Source organism: Microtus pennsylvanicus, chromosome 1, assembly GCF_037038515.1.
Source record: "Microtus pennsylvanicus isolate mMicPen1 chromosome 1, mMicPen1.hap1, whole genome shotgun sequence".
Taxonomy (NCBI): Eukaryota; Metazoa; Chordata; class Mammalia; order Rodentia; family Cricetidae; genus Microtus; species Microtus pennsylvanicus.
In genome coordinates, this window is record NC_134579.1 from 201,799,594 (window position 1) to 201,818,890 (window position 19,297).

The 19,297-nt window shown below is 40.4% G+C and overlaps 1 protein-coding gene across 5 annotated transcripts in view; it reads left to right on the forward strand.

Annotated features, from left to right (window-relative positions):
• The first annotated feature begins 200 nt into the window (after window positions 1–200).
• Stxbp5 (syntaxin binding protein 5) overlaps window positions 201–19,297 on the forward strand; it is a 140,077-nt gene continuing 120,980 nt past the window's right edge. For 4 of the 5 annotated variants that reach the window (XM_075949118.1, XM_075949135.1, XM_075949126.1 and 1 more), the window contains exons 1-2: window positions 211–505; window positions 1,770–1,867. In XM_075949118.1, the coding sequence (XP_075805233.1) occupies window positions 353–505; window positions 1,770–1,867 (251 nt within the window). In that variant the 5' untranslated portion in view covers window positions 211–352. Of the gene's footprint in view, window positions 506–1,769; window positions 1,868–19,297 lie in introns of all 5 variants that reach the window. The other variant, XM_075949144.1, reaches the window with a different exon arrangement.

Genomic DNA, 19,297 nt, shown 5'->3' on the forward strand with positions numbered 1-19,297 from the left:
GCGCTGAGCGGAGGCCGAGCCCGGGACGCGCCGAGGGACTGCGGGGCCGCGGGGCCATGGATGCGGCGGCGGCGGCGGCAGCGGCAGCGGCGCGGGACGGCGGGAGCCCAGCCGCGACCAGGTGAGGAGGCGGCGTCCGGCGCCACTGCAGCCCGCGACGGCCTCGGAGGAAGAGGACTCGCCGCCGCGCGCCCGTCGTCGCAGCCCTTCCTGTTGGGATTATCTCCTGCTCTCCGCTCCTTCGCACTCCGCGATCGAAGCCGCCAGCGGCTCGGACTCCTTCCCACCCGGTGCCTCCGCTCCCCCGGGGGCCTCGAGGAGACAGACAGATCTCCCCCTGGGCGGCGAGACCATGAGGAAATTCAACATCAGGAAGGTGCTGGACGGCCTGACCGCAGGCTCGTCCTCGGCCTCGCAACAGCAGCAACAGCAGCAGCACCCGCCTGGGAACCGGGAGCCCGAGATCCAGGAGACGCTCCAGTCCGAACACTTCCAACTCTGCAAGGTGAAGGGAGCGCGCAGCCCCGCCGAGCTGTCTTGGGAAGATTGGGGTCCTTTGAGGGGGCCGCTGGGCAGTACCCGGGAGATTGAGGGCAGAGCGCGCCAATAGAGCTCAGAGCTCTAGGAAGGCGCCCCCCCCTTTTGACAGACGTGCCTTACCGGGGGATTTTGGATAGAGATCCCCCTACTTCTTTTAGTCCCTTTCATAAAAAGCAGTCATTTCAAGGCAACCCAAGCATACTCCCTTGTCTTTAATTCCCATCCAGCCACTGGTAACAATGGTCTGGAAATACTTTTATATTCGCGCATATTTTATTTTCTTTCACTGACGTCGAAATTTTCCAGCAGTCTGTGATGAACGTCGTTCGTGGGCAAGGCAAACCTGTTCAACCAGATTTTTTTTTTTTAATGCGCATCACTTTTTAGAATGCGGGCGAAGCGGCTCACCACCTGAAGTGGCAGGATTCTTCACCTTGTTTGGTTAAAAAGTTAGAGCAGAGGTTTTTCTTTTTTAATTATTATTATTTTTTGTCTGCGAATGGCACGACGATTGCCCCCACGGTCCTGTATTCAGAAAGAATGATGCAGCGTATTAATTTCCAGCTGCTCACAGAGAAAAGCACACGAGCCTCCGTTTCCAGACCTCCTTGCCTGATCACAGATAGCCTTTCGGTCCTTCCTATGTCGGGGGCTTACAATCCTGCGCACAATTTTTGTTCTTATGGCCTAAAATTATTCCAGACTTAATAGAAAATTGCAAGATTATTTTTTGCACCCATTTCCATCGTTAGAATTGCTCGTGTTGTTTTTGAGGTTGATGCCTCTTTGACTAAATCCTTCAGTAGTTTTCGTTACAACTTTTTCTTAGAAATCCCCCCACCCCCTTTAGCATTCAAACAAAGCTACGATTTGGGTGATTTCTCTTGAGATGCCACACGAATCTCCTTTTGCAAGAACTTTACAGAATTCTGAACCACTACAAACTTGACTTGGAGTCAAGCAGAATAGTGTCCGCTATTCATAGGAAATTGCCCTCTGTGGAGTTACTAGCATAGTAGCAAAGCAGGAATTTAGGTAGATTTGTTCTTCTGGCGCTGTGATCCTTAGGCTGCAGTCCACCCTCCAACCCTCAGCTCCCCCATAAAGTGTTAAGTTCCTGTGTGTGCTTTGTGTAGTAGTTGGTTCCCAGTCTAACGACCCTGTGGGCTGTTCTGTTTTCTGATTCTGCCTGCTGCCTCGGTTCCTGTGATGTCACTGCCCATCCCCAGACTGTTCGCCATGGATTCCCCTATCAGCCCTCAGCTCTGGCCTTTGATCCAGTACAGAAGATCCTGGCAGTAGGAACTCAGACTGGTGCTTTAAGGCTGTATCCTTTCTTTAATTAAAATAATAATAATAATAACAAAGACAAGGAAAGAAATGTTTTTGTTTGCTTGCTTTGTCATCTCCAGCCATTCAGTATTGCTCATTAATCCTGTGTTTCCTCTTTGGGTTTGTATCTTAAGAACTCATGTAGTGCCGGCTTCCCCTTATGATAGTAGCTATGTTTAGAGGGTATGCTGCTCTAAGGATAGTTCTGGGATCTCAGGGGTTCCTCAGCAGGAACCAAAACATCAGTCTCAAGTTCATTGTGACTACTTTGTTTGTAATGACTCTAAGATCCTGAGGGGAATACACGTGTGTGTTTTAGGGGATTAATGCCTAGTGGCCAAAGATAAAGTTCAAGGACCAGAGACGGTGAGGGTAGAGCACGGTCAGCTTGTTAGATGTTGTATCCAGTGGGTGTTAAACTCAGCTGCCCATCACGCTCAGGAATTAGATGTTGGATTTGAATTTGATTTGTTTTCCACATGCCCTTCCAGATAAAAAACATTAACCGGTGACAAGTTATCAAATTAGTTTTCTATAAATAAGAAGGGCTAATATTTCTAGAGATTTCAGGGCACTGTTTTGTAAAATGCATAGATCAGAATGTACTGTGGTGATATTGACTTTGTCTTTTTTTTTTCTGTTTGTTATGTGTAGTAGAAGCTACGAAGTACATTAGCTTGTAGAAGATTTTTCTTCTGGTTATCTGTGAATTGTGTAGCTTTGGCACAGGGATTTTTCAGATTCTTTACGAGAATTTTTTCAAGAGCATCTTTTTGGTGTGAACAATGAGGACTTTCTTACTTCCTCTGTTATACTATTTAACTTCAAATAAAGTGTGTGATTGCTTTCACTCTGACATTTAAACATGCTTGACTAGCCCATTATTGAGATGCTGTGCTTGTAATAAACCGGCAAGCCACCCAGTGACCTCACTGGACGTTATTATTGACAAAAAAAAGGGGGGTGATATTGGGAGGGGCTGGGCCTATTCTGTTTACATTTCGGGGTTTTCAGCATTTGATTTAAACGTGAACCAGGAATTTCATTTATGAACTTTTAAAGCATTTCAAAGGTGTCCTTTAAGACATCAGAATATGCTCCCCTTTAACTCTGAGGATGTTGTCTGGCGAGCCCGATGGGCTCTCAGGGAAGTGCACAGTGAACACAGGCAGTCCAGGCCTGTCTCTAGTGGTGAAGGCTGAACTTGGTGCCTTCTGCAGTGTGCACAGGTTGCTCCTGGCCAGACGGCTAAACTGTTGAGACTAGAACATTCTCTGACTTCAATTGCATAGATGTTTTTATTTTTACAAAGGCATTCTATTTTAATTTTGTAAAGATAAGCATAGTGAATTTTCTCAGTGTCTAGTGAAATTCGGTTTCAGGACCACAGGGTTCTGTTTGGAACTGTAATATTTTTCCCTCCAACAAAAGCATTCTGCTACGTGACTGAAGGAAAAAATGAATTTAATCAGTTATTTTTCAATTTTTTAAATTGAATTGAACTTTTAAATTAATTAATTGATTTTTTAAATTGTTTTTTTATTGAGCTATATATTTTTCTTTGCTCCCCTCTTTTCCTCCCCCTGCCCTTTAACCCTCTCCCATGGTCCCCATGCTCCCAATTTACTCAGGAGATCTTGTCTTTTCCAACTTCCCATGTAGATTAGATCCATGTATTCTTTTGATTTCCTTCTGAAAGAGTTGTTTTTTCCCCCCTATTTCTTCCTGTTTTCTCTGGCCTCAGCAGTTTTATTATATAACTTTTTAACAGCCTTTTGGTATTTAATTATATGTGCCACCAGCAAAACCAGCAAAACTGACTTTGTAAAGCAGCTGCAGTTATTTGTCTTACAAGGACCTTAAACTCTAATTTGCATAATTAGCAAGTGGACCCAACAGAACGATTACCATGGCAGGCTGTGGTAATTGCTAGTTCAAAGGATCAGGCATCCAAAATGATCGCTCCCAGGGGCATTTGGGCTTATATGTCTTCTTAGAGTCCAGTGTTAGTGAGTGAAAAGTGGAGCTCCGGTTCCAGGGCCTCTGTCGTTTTCTTCTAGACTCCTTGCTGTGTTTAGAATGAAATCCTGAGACCTGTTGACTGAGTCTCTTGGACTTTCCCTTTGAGAGCTTTGCTCACACATTCTAGATTGGCAAGTTATCCTGCCTACCAGCAGAACATCTCCCTGCTACACCCCTCCCCCAACCACACCCCTTCATTCAACCTCATTCCTCCTGTTAGGGATGGATGAGCCTAAAGCTCTGTTTATCTTGGCTCTGATTTATAGAAAACAACAGAGACCTTTTAAAAAGTTCACCACGTATATTAATTAATTAGGTTTTTATTTTATTTTTGGAAACTAGGCAGATATCTAAACGTATGCTTTCTAATTTTAGAACTCCGTATTGACTTACCGTTATCATGTTTGTTCTGGTTTCCTCTTTCTAACTGGTTTCTTCCAGTCCTTGTGTGCATTCCTATTTTAGACTTTTATTGTCTAGAATATGTTTTCCCAAACAGGGAAGACGAATGTTTTAGGGAAGAAAAATTCTTCTAAATAAAATATCCTTTGATTAATTATGTAGCAGAAAATAGCTAATTTCGTAAGTGGGATTGGACCTGTTTGTTAATGCGATACCTTCATAAATGCTGGCAGTGCAGTCTGAGTTGACTGTCTCACATGGAGTTGAAAAGCAAAACAAATCCAAAAGACTGATTGAGTAAACTATTTCTGATAGCTAGTGTTTGCATTTAAAGGTAGTGATAATCGAATCCTTAATGAATAGCTAACCAATACTGAGGCAAAATATCGAATCTATTTATTGCATTAATGTACAACACATGAATGATATCATTTTGTTTCATCAACCTTCTTGGCCTCTGAAGAGGACACGAGGGTGCCTGCCATGTGTTTACTGATAATAAACAAGGAAACACAATTTTATGTAATACTGACATAGTTTGTCTTCCATTGTTTGCCACAGGGAAAGAAATAAAATTTGATTTTTATGAGTAATTTGGATGTTGGCTTTGGAAAGAGAAGCCGCACTAACGAATGGAGTCATTTTAGCTCACCGAGCTGCTGTCTCTGTGGACTGGGGCACAAGTGCAATTGATCATTGCTTCACCTTAAGTTACCATGGCCTTGATCACGTTTAAGCGTAAAATTTTATCTGTAAACAATTGGGGGGGGTTAAAGTTAGGGCATTTTATTGCGACTATTTAAAGGACTAAGGGAAACTAGAACTTCAGATTTACTCAATGCGCAGTAAGAGATGAAGCTACCAGATAACCTCCTTTATGGTACTCCTGACGTGTGCAGAGTTCGGGGTACTGGGCAGTCTGTTCTGTTGTAGCGAAGCCTTCATTCGCCATGCACTCTTGGTACTGGGTTACAGAATGGTGTCTGTAAGGCTTAACAAGGCCACAGACTTTGGACTGCAGACTGTGTGGGCCGAACTCTAGTTCTTGCCTTCTTTCTTTTCAATTTGTTTTTCTACGTTTTCTTAGATGATTTGTTTTTACTTTTTTATGTGCATTGGTGTTTTGCCTGCTTGTGTGTCTGTGTGAGGATGTCAGATCCCCTGGAACTAGAGTTAGAGACAGTTGTGAGCTGTCATGTGAGTGCTGGAATTGAACCTGGGTCCTCTGAAAGAGCAGCCAGTGCTCTCAACCCTAGTGCCATCCCTCCAGCCCCATTCTCGACTTTTTCAGCAAGGAATTAGTCTTTCTGTTTAAAATTAAGCATTCATTCAAAGGCAGTTTTGTAATTTCAGATTCCCATGTGTCTAGGCAAGTAATTCAAAAGAAATGAATGTATGGCCATTGTAGAGGCTTCTACGGCTGGAACTAGTCAAATATTGCAATGAGGAACTTGTATAGAGATTCACTGTCTTCACAGAGTCAGACTCTAGATTAAGTCCCTAGCCCTTGATAACCGCTGCTGCACATTGGTAGATGAAGGTGCCGAACGGCAGAGTGGAGAATCTGAAGAATCCTGAGCGGGAATGCGGTAGCACAACCGTGCTGTAGGGAATGATAGTAGACTCAGGGAATGTTGGGGAGAGCTCCTGATTGGAATAATGATCCTAATTGCGTTGAGAGTAGAAACAGGCTAATTAGAGGGCTGGGAAGATAGCTGGGTTAGTAATGTGCTCGCTCTGCAAGCACAAGGACCCGTGTACAAGCCAGGAATAGTGCTGTGCACTTGGCATCCTAATGCTGCAGAGGTAGCTGGGCAGCCTAGAAAAATGGGTGAATTTCAGGTTCCAGTAAGAGACACTGTCTCAAAAAAAAAGGTGGACAGCTTTTGAGGTTGGCCTAGAGGCTATGTGTATGTGCATACATGTGGACTGCACACACCACATAGCATGAGAGACTGCAGAGAGAGAGAGAGAGAGAGAGAGAGAGAGAGAGAGAGAGAGAGAGAGAGAGAGGGAGGGAGGGAGGGAGGGAGGGAGGGAGGGAGGGAGGGAGGGGGAGAGGGAGAGAGAGAGAGAGAGAGAGAGAGAGAGAGAGAGAGAGAGAAAGGGAGAGAGAGGAAGAGGGAGAGAGAGAGAGAGAGAATGAGACAAGGTGTTTTTGCCCTCGAAGTCATTTAGGAACATTTGACAGGAAGAAAGTGTGGTTCTCGTGTGTGTGTGTGTGTGTGTGTGTGTGTGTGTGTGTGTGTTTGGTCAGGCAACAGCATCATGGATGAAAGAACAGAGCAGATGAAACTTCCTGGGTTACCATAATCACACAGGTAGTAACGTGGACCCCGGACAGATGTGGCAGAACGGGCACTGGGAAAGGGCTTGGCTGCTTTCTATGAAATCTCAGGGAGTGAGTCAGGGTGAAAGTGCCCTGGAAATTACCGAACGGAGATGGATGAATGTTGAGTTGGAAATTATGTCACTTTCTGCTTTACTGCAGCGACGTTCTGAGAAAGCAGACTGGGCTGCTGATTGAGCATGAGAATCTGATACAGTTTTATGTTTGATATTGTGACTTTTATAACTGAATATATAGAGTGATCCGTAGCAGTTTAGCTTTTGGGATCTGTTTAGTGTTTGTCAGTAGTTGGTAGCTGGTTGGACAGTTTAATTCTGTGATTTGTTCAGGACACTAGGAAAATTTAAAACTGGCTCTCACCTACTAAATGTCAGTGCCAGCTTTTTGGTCAGTATGACAATTCCAGGCACACGCTTCAGAAGTGTCTGGTTGTAAATCACTGCCCTTAGTTAAAAAGGAGTCCGTTCCACCTCATGGGATTGCCAGGGTTCAGTACAAGCAAGCGTGCACAGCTGTTGGGGCTGCAGGGCTGCTTGTTGGATGTTCGGGCGTGACTGCCAGTGTTATGAGAGTTCTGTGCAGTGTGGATTCTCAGTCTGTTCATTCGTGTGTTCCACAAATGCTGCATGAGGAACAGCTCAGTGCCAGGCCTTGGAATGGCCCCCGTTTCGTCAGTTTTGTAGCTGATATAGTCTTTGGAAAGAAGTTCATGAAAGTAGCTGGGTTTTGCTTTAATTTTGCCCTTTATTGTAGTGTTTTTATGTGTATGGATGTTTGCCTGCATGTGTCTGTGCTTATTTGCAGGCCTGGAGGCCAGGAGAGGCACACAGTTGGGAGCCACTGTGTAGGCTGGGAACTGAGCCCAAGTCTGGGCTAGCAGCTAGTGTTCCTAATCTGTGAGGCCATGTCTCCAGCCCAGTGTGCCTTTTAAATGGCTGCACTCTTCTCAACTGTGAGTTTGCAATGTTGCTATTGAGAAATAAATAGCATATGTAGAAGTTCTGGTTGGGAATGGTGGTGGCACACACCTTAAATGCCATCACTCCAGAGGCAGAGACAGGCGGATCTCTGTGAGTTTTAGGTCAGCCTGGTCTACAGAGCTAGTTCCAGGAAAGGCTCCAATGCTACAGAGAAACCCTGTCTCGAAAAACCAAAGAAAATGTATAGTACATATAGTACTTAATGTAATGATTTTATGCTTGTAAGATAGCATTAGAATGTTTTGGTTTCCTGCTTGTTAATGTTATTTTTTGTAACATAAGTATAGTACTGAAAAAAAGACTTGGGAAAGGCTCTTGGTTTGAAATAATTAAATAATAAACTAGTCGAAATAAACTAGTGAAATAAACTAGTTGATACTTAGCCACACTTTCATCTGCTCCCCTTTTAGGGGTTGTGTCTGTTTCTAAGTGAGCTCTTTGGAAATGGAGCAGTGGAGGAGAAGTAAGCAGCTCAATACACATTCACATCTCAGTCTGTTCTCTGCTAAGAGCACTTTGCTTAAAGGGAAGAGTGAGCCCCATGTTAACTGCAAAACAAGGTTCTCAGCTCACTTAATAAAAAAGAAGTGTGGCTCTGGAAACAGATTTGCAGTGTGTGTGTGTGTGTGTGTGTGTGTGATGAAAAATAAAACATGAAAGTATATTGACTTGAAAAAATCATGTTACATATGGGAAAATCAAGTCTGTGCTTTATAAACCTATTTTGCTTTAAGTTAAATGGCATAGTTTCTGATACTGTTTCCCGTTTGAGTTTTTGTGTAATTCTATCTAAAATTACTATTGCTGTTCTAAAGGTGTGAAGTAAATCCCAGAAGAATTACCTCATTATTAGATTAGTGTTCAGTCTTAAGACTGATTTTTGTCTGATAGGTGAACTGAAATCTTGATGTGTTTGTTCCCTTGGCTGTGAGTCAGGTTTCGAAGAGTCGTTCTCGCTCTGCGATGCTGTGGTCTCTTTCTCCGTGGAAGGCCTTGTGGTTCTTTGGACTGTTTGCTTGTAGGGGTCAGATTAACTGTTGTGAGTGCCTGTCACACCGGATGAAGTATTTGCCTCCATCCTGTTGTGGCCTGTTTTGTTTTGTGTCCCCTGAATGCATTCATAACCTTTCAATAGATGTGTAAGTGTTTGCCAAAGAGATCAGGAAGGTGCATGCGAGTCAACGCAGCATTCATGCTGGATCCTGACTGACGGATCTGCTGAACATTTTTAGTAACATTTAGTAAGGCCTGCCTTTCTTTTTTGGGTGTTAATAATTGTGATGTAAGTATACTTTAAAAACAGTTCCTAATTACATATGGTTTACCCCATTTATTTCTTTCTTTTGAGGCAGAGTCTCATCATGTAACCCCCTGTGTAGGGTGGCCTAGAACTCAAAGACCTGCCTGCCTCTGCTTCCAAGTGCTGGGATTAAAGGTGTGGACAACATGCTGAGTGGTTTTACTGTTTAGTATGGAGACTGTCTTCCTTGAATTGATGGTATGGAATTGGTTATAAATTTGGTAACAATAGAGTAACTTGGAAAGCTAATGTCTTTTACTACATGTGTGTATGTGACTGGCCTATAGGATAGTGTACCATTGAATAGAAGGTAATTAAAGGATTACCCAAAGCCTGGGATGTGGCTCCCAGAGCAGGCTGGCCCCTAAACTCTGGGTTTGAACCCCAGCACCACTGCAGTACCACCAACACACACCCCTGCTAAAAGTTTCTGCATGTCTTTGTGCTCAGGCTGAATCTGACCTCCCCTGCTCCCTGCCATAGCACCCTCTTGAATAAAGTCTGCTTCTTGCCTTTAACCAGAGTAAAGTTTTTCTTTTGTTGCACCTGTTACTTGTTCTCTTGTTACTGGGTTACTTGCACTAGGGGAACTCTCACACTTCTCTCTCTGTGTAAAAGAGAAGAAGGTAATCTTTGGTTGTTGTGCAATTAATTAATGTAATGCAGGGAAAGACACACATTATTTACGAAAGGACAGTTTGTTATGAGGCCTTTGGTATTGATTTTTTTTTACAGTGCCTTAATAAGCATTCTCTGAGCTGATTGGCATTTAGCACCCTCAGAATACATGTTCTTAGCCTTGTGGGATTGCAGGGTAAGGGACTAGTTTTGGTTTAACCTGTACATTTCACCATATACTGACTTTTGGATTTGAACTGTAGCACAAATAATAAAAACCCAGAGACAGAAATTGAGCAGGAAAAAGGGCAAAGTAGGAATATCTGCATATGTTTTCATTTTAATATTTGTGGAGAAGTTAAATCCGTGACAGTCATCTAGTTTCAGATTTAGTAATTCTAATTGCTCTACATTTTAGTTTTCCTTTAAAGAAATTGTGATACTAATTCTGTTTATCATGTATCCTTTTTTTCCTTCTGGCTATGGGTGGAAAGGAAGTTTAAGAGATGCTTGGAGTTGGGGACACAGTTGTTAACATTGGTTACTGCTCAGTGTTCCACAGCAGGTATCGTGTTATGTCCAGCGAGTCCTGAACCCTGAGCATTCTCTTCATTGTTGAAATAATTCTTATGTTTAAAGCTTAGAGTCATGGTCACATGTGTATGTATGTGTGTGTATGCATATATATATATATATATACCATATCATATTTTTTACTTGATTATATGGTACCTGTAGGCAACCTTTTATCAACATTAAAATCAAAGTTTTTGCATTTCAGTCTTTAAAACATATATTTCATGCCTAAAAAGTTATTAGTGTTAATGTATGTGAGAAGTTGTGGCATAATCCAAATGACAGCATATTAACAAAATCAGTCCGTATCCTGATATTCTCTGGAGCCCATAAGGTAGACAGTATTCACTGTACAGTTGACCAAATCAAGTGGGGAACTCTCCTCAATCAGCTCAATATATTTTCTGGTTATTATTAGCTATGTGTATATGCACTTGTACACAGGTAGTAAAAGCAATATCTTTCTCAACTTCAGGAGCCAGCAGCAGCAGTTGCTGTAGAGGGCTAACTAGTAAGGTTTTTTTTTTTTTATCAGGGAGTGGACAATATGGTCTTTGTAATAAATATTAACTCTTCCTGCATGCAACACAAAATGTGCCATAGACAGTATGTTTCAATAAAACTTTGCTTCCAAAATCAGGCAGCAGGCAGTAGATTTTGCACTGGTTTGACTGATCAGTATACCTTATTTCTAATATATGTATGTGGAGGGATTTGTATGTAAGACTTACTGCTGACATTTTTATATTAAACTATAGAAGTTTTACTATTATGTCAGTTGAAATGAAAACTTTTAGTGATTAATAAGCTGTTTTTAAAAAGTATGAGTAAATTCCTAACTATATTTAGTATTTGCAGAAGTGCTTTTCAAACATAAGGAAGGTCTTTATGATTTTCCATTGAATTATAATTAGTATAATAATAAAGCTATTTCCTCAGCTGTCCGTAGAGAGCAGCTCTGCCTTCAGTTGCATCTTCATAGCAGACAGCCTGCCTTTCACCTCTCTTTTGTAAAAAGATATTTGAGTTTATAGCGCTTGGGGAGTTAATCTTTTCATTCCTATAATAAACATAGATGTATATATTTTTAGCTTTAAAGGTAAAAAGAATGAAAGCATCCAACTAAAATATGATTCCTCAGATGTGTTCAAACTTTTATTAGAAATGCCTTTCACTTGTGAAAAAAAATAACCTGAAAAATGAACACATATTGAAAAGCAAAAACTCACTCGTAGACTCCTAGAAGCAAATTCAGGCAGTTTGTCATTTCTTGAGAATCAAGTATGGCCCATAAACTAGCAACTAAAGTTGTAGCTACTTTTTAAGAGAGTGTTGTAAAGATGCTCTCTGCATAATTTTCCAATAGCAAATGTAGATGTAAAAGCAGAAAACCACAAGTTCTACTTGCTTCCAGATTTCCAAATAGTATTAATCCTTTTTGAAGGGTGTGTATGTCATATGCATTGAAAAAATGGCAACATTCTGAGTGTATTTATTTATGTTTCTTTGTGGTAAGTATTTTTTTGTTGTTGTTTTTATTTTTTGAGACAGGGCTTCTCAGTAGCTTCGGAGCCTGTCGTGGAACTCTGTAGACCAGGTTGGCCATGAACTCACAGAGATCTGTCTGTCTCCGCCTCCCACATGCTGGAATTAAAGGCATGTGCCACCACTGCCTGGCTTGTGGTAATTTTTAATCCATAGTATTCTATGGTAAGTGATATTATTTCACAATGGAGAGAATGAAAGCTTTTAAATAAGTAACTAGTCATTTTGATTTATATTATTCTTCATTTGAAAAATGAGGTTTGCGCAAAACATGATATCAATTGCAAAGTAGAACCAGTCTTAGAACTTCTGTGGTCATTATCAAATAATTTTTCCCTACTAGAGTAATTTTCGTATAGCTTTTGATCCTGTTTCCCTTTTGAATAAGTGTCAGCTGGGACATTTGAAGCGTTTGCTGTGAGACCATCTATTGAAGAGTGATTAATCCTGCTCCATAAAAGAGCATATCTCCCCTAAGAGCAGTGCCTCTGTTTTTGTCACTAGAATCCTTGCCAAAGAGAACCGACATTTGGTGGCATCAGCTACTGCGGTTCTTTCGGCTAATGGGCTTTACTTTGTACATGTATTTTTTTTTTCTGTCTTTTGAAAAGAAGATGAAGAAAACATGTTGAAACGTATTTCTCCATGTACTAATTCTGTGGGCTACATTATCCATAATATGTTGAATTTTTGTGGTAAAATTAACTTCGTTTTTTTTTTGTTGTTGTGTTTTGTGATTCTAGCTAACTGAAATTCATAATGTAGACCAGGCTAGTCTCACAAAGATTCACTTGCCTCTGCCTCCCAAATCCTGGGATTAAAAGTACACTTCACCACACAAGGCCCACTTTAGTATTCTTAGAAAAACAAACAGAGTCTCTAGATAGTTGAGAGGAAAATAGATGGCTTTGGCTTATGTGTGAGAATGAGCATTCCTTGTTCCTTTAACCTAGACAACTGTTATGTTTGAGTACATTTCATAGTAGACTGAGTAAGTAGTTCATTTAAAAATACCAAAGTGCACCAAAAGCTGTTCTGAAATAGTGTCTATGCAGTAATGCAGATAATCTTACCTCCAAAATAGTAACTATGAATGAACATATTTAGCCATTCTATTTCATTTATGAATACAAAAATTCTCCACTAAAAGTAACCAGAGGTCCATATCCACAGTTAACGGGCACTCCTACCTGGTAAGATAGCAGAGCTGCTGTCCCTTACTGCACTTGACCATTACCAGAAGGCTCAGAAACGGTTACAGCTACTTTACAGTTTCAGTGCTGCTTTCATTTCGGTTAAGAGAGAGCAGTTGAGTCAGTTCAAATACTATGTGGCATATATAGTAGAATGTCAACGCTTATTAAGATAAGAAGGTTTGGCATTGCTACCTCTACTGTTGATGTTGTTTAGAGCAGTCAGGTTCTCACATTTGTAGCCCAGGCTGGTCTGGAACTGCTGACAGCCTTACCTCAGCTTCCTGATAGCCTGTGTGAGTCACCATGCTACGTCAAGGGACTTGTGCATCTCTCATAGTTATTTTTAGCATTTTTTAAACTTCAGAAATAAGATATAGTAAATTTCACTTTAATGACAGATTAATAAAATGTTAGACTCATGAATCAGCAGTAAAAAATTAAGCCTCTTCTCTATATATCATTGTGAGACTGTCTTTTACTTACTCCATTAATCTTTAAAGATACTGAAGATTTCCCGTATATTCTCTGCCATGTCTGTAATGGCAGCTGTCCCACCAGAATGCTGCCTTTGTCACACTGGTGAATGTATCATAGACAGGTTCTTTCCACACAGCCTGCAGAGCTTTAGGTGGAGTTTCTTCTTGGCGAGTTGCAGGGTTATATAAATCAGTGATGGTGCACATGCACTGTTGTGTATGGAGACAGTTTAGTGCTCTTTGTGTTCGCCGCTCTGCCTATCTTTCCTCTCACAGCCTCTGGCAGCCTCTGGTCTTCTCAGTCTGTATACTTTTGCTATTTCTAGAAAGTCATATAGTGGATCACAAATCATGAATTGCTTTCATTTTGGTTACTTTCACTTAAGAACATCTTTACGTTTCTGGTCATGTCTTCCATTGGAGCATCTAATAACCCATTGTCTAGATATACCACGGTGCCCATCCAGTCACGAGGCTTCCGAACATCTGCAGGGTATTTTTAGTAAAGTGTTGTTCAGGATGTAATGTGGTTTTTTTTCTATTATATACATCTGTTTTCACTCCCTCTTTCTCGTCCCTTGATCTGTGTATTGTTTACCAGTACTACTGCATTGTGATTACTATAGCTTTGTAGTAACTCCTGAAGTTTGAAAATGGCAAACCTCCTGTGATATAATTTTAGACATTTTTACCTCTCCACATAAACCTTAGGATGGTTTTGTTAATATACACAAAATAGTTCAGAGGGGGGATTATATTGAATCTTTAGGTCAATCACAAAAGCTGATTTCTTAATATTACTTACTAATGTGGATTTTTTTTTTTTTGCTGAGAGAGCTTTTTTTTGTTGTTGTTGTTACTTATTTTTATTGGGCTCTACATTTTTTCTCTGCTCTCTTCCCTGCCTCTCCCCCTCCCTTTAACCCTCCCCCAAAGTTCCCATGCTCCCAATTTACTTAGGAGATCTTGTCTTTTTTTACTTCCCATGTAGATTAGATCTATGTATGTCTCTCTTAGGGTCCTCATTGTTGTCTAAGTTCTCTGGGATTGTGATTTGTGGACTGGTTTTCTTTGCTTAATGTTTAAAAACCACTTATGAGTGAATACATGTGATAATTATCTTTCTGTGTCTGGGTTACCTGACTCAAAATGATGATTTCTAGCTTCATCTATTTTTCTGCAAAATTAAAGATGTCATTATTTTTTCTGCTGTGTAGTACTTCATCATGTAAATGTACCACATTTTCCTTATCCATTCTTCAGTCGAGGGTCATTTAGGTGTTTCTGGCTATGACAAACAATGCTGCTATGAACATAGCCTTGTGGCATGATTGAGCATCCTTTAGATATATACCCAAAGTGGTATTACTAGGTCTTGCGGAAGTTGTTTCCTAATTTTCTGAGAAATCGCCACACTGACATCCAAAGGGGTTGTACCAACTTGCTTTTCCACCAGCATTGCAGAAGTGTTCCCTTTACCCCACAACCTCTCCAGCATAAGTTGTCATCAGTGTTTTTGACCTAGGCCATTCTTACAGGTATAAGATGGAATCTCAGAGTTGTTTTGATTTGCATTTCTCTGATGACTAAGGATGTTGAACATTTCCTTAAGTGTCTTTCAGCCATTTTAGATTCCTCTGTTGAGAGTTTTCTGTTTAGATCTGTACTTCATTTTTTTTATTGGATTATTTGTTCTTTTGGTGATCAATTTCTTGAGGTCTTTGTATATTTTGGAGATCAGACCTCTGTCTGATGTGGGGTTAGTGAAAATTTTTTCCCATTCTGTAGGCTGTCATTTTGTCTTGTTGACCTTTGCTTTATAGAAGCTTTTCAGTTTCAGGAGGTTCCATTTTTTCCTTGTTTCTCTCAGTGTCTGTGCTACTGGGGTTATATTTAGGAAGTGGTCTCCTGTGTCAATGCATTCAAGTGTACTTCCCACTTTCTCTTCTGTAAGGTTCAGTGTGGCTGGCTTTATGTTGAGGTCTTTTATCCATTTGGACTTGAGTTTTGTGCATGGTTGTAACATAAGCAGTCCTGTTTGTTGGGGTTTCTGACCCACCCGGTACCCCACAACTGTTTAGCCCCAAAGAAAATCACACATAGGTCTCCATAAATTATAAGCTGATTGGCCCATTAGCTCTAGCCTCTCACTAGCTAACTCTCACATCTTGATTAACACATTTTTCTGATCTATGTTAGCCATGTGGCTCAGTACCTTTTATTTTATTTGTTTATTTTATTTTTTTTTAGTTGTTGCAAAAAAAAAATTCTCCTCCTCCCTGTTTCCCATTTCCCTCCCCCTCCTCGGACACATCGCCCCCTCTTCCCACTTCCCTACCCCTCTCCCCTCCTCCCCCCACTCCATTCCCCCTCCCTCTCGAGAATGAATTCAGTGGAGCAGATCACATCCTGTTGCTTTAGTGGTCTGGGCAGGAGTGGGAGGAATCAACTTCCTCCTTCCCAGAATTCTTTTGTTCTCATTACATCATTTCTACTTCCTGTCTGGTTTTCCCACCTATATTTTCCTGCCTGGCGAATCAGCATTTATTTAAAATATGATTGACAGAATACAGACAATTCTCCTGCACCACACGGTGATAGATATGGGTCTATTTTCATTCTTCTACATGTTGATATCCAGTTATGCCAGCACCACTTGTTAAATATGCTTTTTTTTCCCCATTTGATATATTTTGCTTCTTTGTCAAAAATCAGGTGATCAAAGGTGTGTGGATTAATATCAGGGTCTTCGATTCGGTTCCATTGGTTCTCCTGTCTGTTCTTATGCCAATCCCAGCTGTTTTCAGTATTGTAGCTCTGTAGTAGAGTTTGAAGTTAGGAATTGTAATGCCTCCAGAAATTCTTTTATTGTACAGGATTGTTTTGGCTATCCTGGGTTTTTTGCTTTTCCAAATGAAGTTGAGTATTGTTCTTTCAAGGTCTGTGAAGAATTTTGCTGAGATTTTGATGGGCATTGCATTGAATCTGTAGATTGCTTTTGGTAAGATTGCTGTTTTTACTATGTTAATTCTACCTACCCAAGAGCATGGGAGAGCTTTCCACTTTCTGGTGTCTTCTTCAATTTCTTTCTTCAGAGATTTAAAGTTCTTGTTATACAAGTCTTCCACTTGCTTTGTTAGAGTTACTATGAGATATTTTATGCTATTTGTGGCTATTGTGTAGGGTGTTCTTTCTCTGATTTCTTTCCCTGCCCTTTTATCATCTGTGTACAGGAGGGCTACTTATTTCTTTTAGGGGGTTAATCTTGTATTCTGCTATTTTACTGAAAGTGTTTATTAGTTGTAGAAGTTCCTTGGTAGAATTTTTGGGGTCGCTTATGTAAACTATCATATCATCAACAAATAGTGAGAGTTTCACTTTTTTATTTCTGATTTGTATCCCCTTGATCTCCTTTTAGTATCTTATTGCTCTGGCTAAGACCTCAAGAACTATATTGAATAGATGTGGAGAGAGTGGACAACCTTGTCTTGTTCCTAATTTTAGTGGGATCACTGGGAGTTTCTCTCCATTTAGTTTGATGTTGGCTTGTAGTATATTGCCTTTATTATTTTTAGGTATGTTTCTTGTATCCCTGCTCTCTGCAAGACCTTTATCATGAAGGGATGATGTATTTTGTTGAAAGCTTTTTTGGCACCTAATGAGGTGACAATGTGGTTTTTATTTTTCAGTTTGTTTATATGGTGGATTATGTTGACTGATTTTCTGTTTATAAGAAGAAATAGAAACAGTCATCAAAAGTTTCCCAACCAAAAAAAAAAAGCTCAGGACCAGATGGTTTCAGCTCAGAATTCTACAAGATTTTCAAAGAACTAATACCAATACTCCTCAAATTATTCCACACAATAGAAACAGAAGGAACATTGCCAAACTCTTTATATGAGGCTACAATTACCTTGATACCCAAACCACAGAAAGACATTACTAAGAAAGAGAATTACAGACCAATCTCACTCATGAACATTGATGCAAAAATACTAAATAAAATACTGACAAATCAAATCCAAGAACACATCAGAACTGTCATCCACCATGATCAAGTTGACTTTATCCCAGAGATGCAGGGATGGTTCAACATACGAAAATGTGGAATGTTTCTTCATTGATTTAATTCTACTTAAATTCTTTGAGGAGAATTTTGTAGTTTTCTTCATATAGATTTTATACATTTTAAGTATCTAATTCATTTTTGGAGTGTTTGTGTGTGTGTGTGTGTGCGCGCGCGCGCGCGCATGAGTAACATTTGTGTTTCATTTGAAATTTCCCTTGTTAGAATGCGAAGGAAAGTGCTCCATAGCTTCACACTGATCACGTGTTAGCAGCCGCTTGCTTCTCTCCAAGTGGTTTTGCTAGTTATTGTGTCACCTGCCGAGTGTATTCCTCCTTCTCTGTTTTCTTATTATCAGCAAGGATTTCTGGGGCAGTGATTCTGGGGTGATGAGAGTGAATGTAAGCTCCCAGAATATTGTCCACCTTTGCAGTAGCCTGTCCTATGTGAGTCTGAGAAGAAAGAGCAATCTGTTGTTCCTGGGTGAAGTAGCCTATAAATATTGATTAGTATTGTTTGATCTGTTTAATTGTGTGTAGGGTTGTGGGTGTAGGCCAGAAGTCAATGCTAAGTGTTGCTGTTGACCTGATTTTTAAAGAGAGCGTGTCTCACTGAGTTCTGAGTTCAGCCATTTGGCAAGACGCCCTGGCTGTCAGACTGCAGGGATCTGGCTGTCTCTACCTCTGTTATGCTGGGTTTCTTTTACTTCAGAACTGGGACACCAGGAGTACTTTACGCACTGAGATATCTCCCACTTCTGCAAGATCTTTTTCTGATGGAAATGTGTTGTATGTCTCCAGTTGTTATATGTAGTCAGTTCACTTCTGGTCTTTACAATTCTTACAGTTTTTATTGCAAATTTTTTTTTACTATGTTGTTAAGTATACTCTACATACTATTGTTACTATTGTTAATGAAGAACTGGCTTCGTTACCTTGTTTAAGGTCCATTTTGATCCCTCTGAATTCTTCTATGTCTGAGATGAATACGTGCAGTCCCACTTTGTTTCGATTTTTCATAGACTGTTACACTTTTCTTCAATCATTTACTTTTTATTTATATGTGTCTTTGTATGTAAAGCTGATTTCTCTCTTAACAAAATAAACAAAAACTAAAGCAGATTGTAGACAACAAATAGCTGAATCTTGGCGTCCATCTTCCTTTCCTGTGCTCATTGCAGTCTGGTCTTTTTAATTGGTGCAGTTAGATCATTGATGTTCAAACTTGAATTTGTATCTGCCATATTTGTTAAGTTTTTCAAAGTCCTGTTTATGCCCTCCGGCTTTCTTTCCATTGATCACCTAGGACACATGCTGCCTTTATGAATCTTGTTTACTTTTGCTTGTGATGGATTCCCCCAAATTCATTGTTAGCTTCCAGTGAGAAAGGACTGTCTGTACCTCCTTTTTCTCTTTCTGTATTCTTGCCATTTAATGCTGTAAAGGTAGCATTGCTTTTGGGCCATAAAGAGGTAACACAATTGAGATGAAAAAGAACAGTCCGATAAAGTAAGCATAGTCGAGTGGGCAGCTCTGCACAGGTCTAGTCAGGAGCAGTCCTGAGGGACAGGCAAGAGTAGTGGGCTCTGTACCTGAGCAGCTGACTGAAGTAACTTACTGCTGCAAACCAGCTGGGAGCTTGCCTTAATTTTGTCCTGCTTTCTGTCTTCTACCTTTTTAGTTTAGTTATGCATTTTATAATATATGGCTCCTTTTTTCCCCTTCATTATTTAACAGGCCTTTTTCTTTTTTCTTAAACATTTTGTAGCAATTACTTTCAGTCAGTAGTTCTCAACCTTCCTAATGCTGCGACCCTTTAATACAGTTCCTCATGTTGTGGTGATCCCCTAACCATAAAGTTATTTTTGTTTTCTACTTCATAACTGTAATTTTTG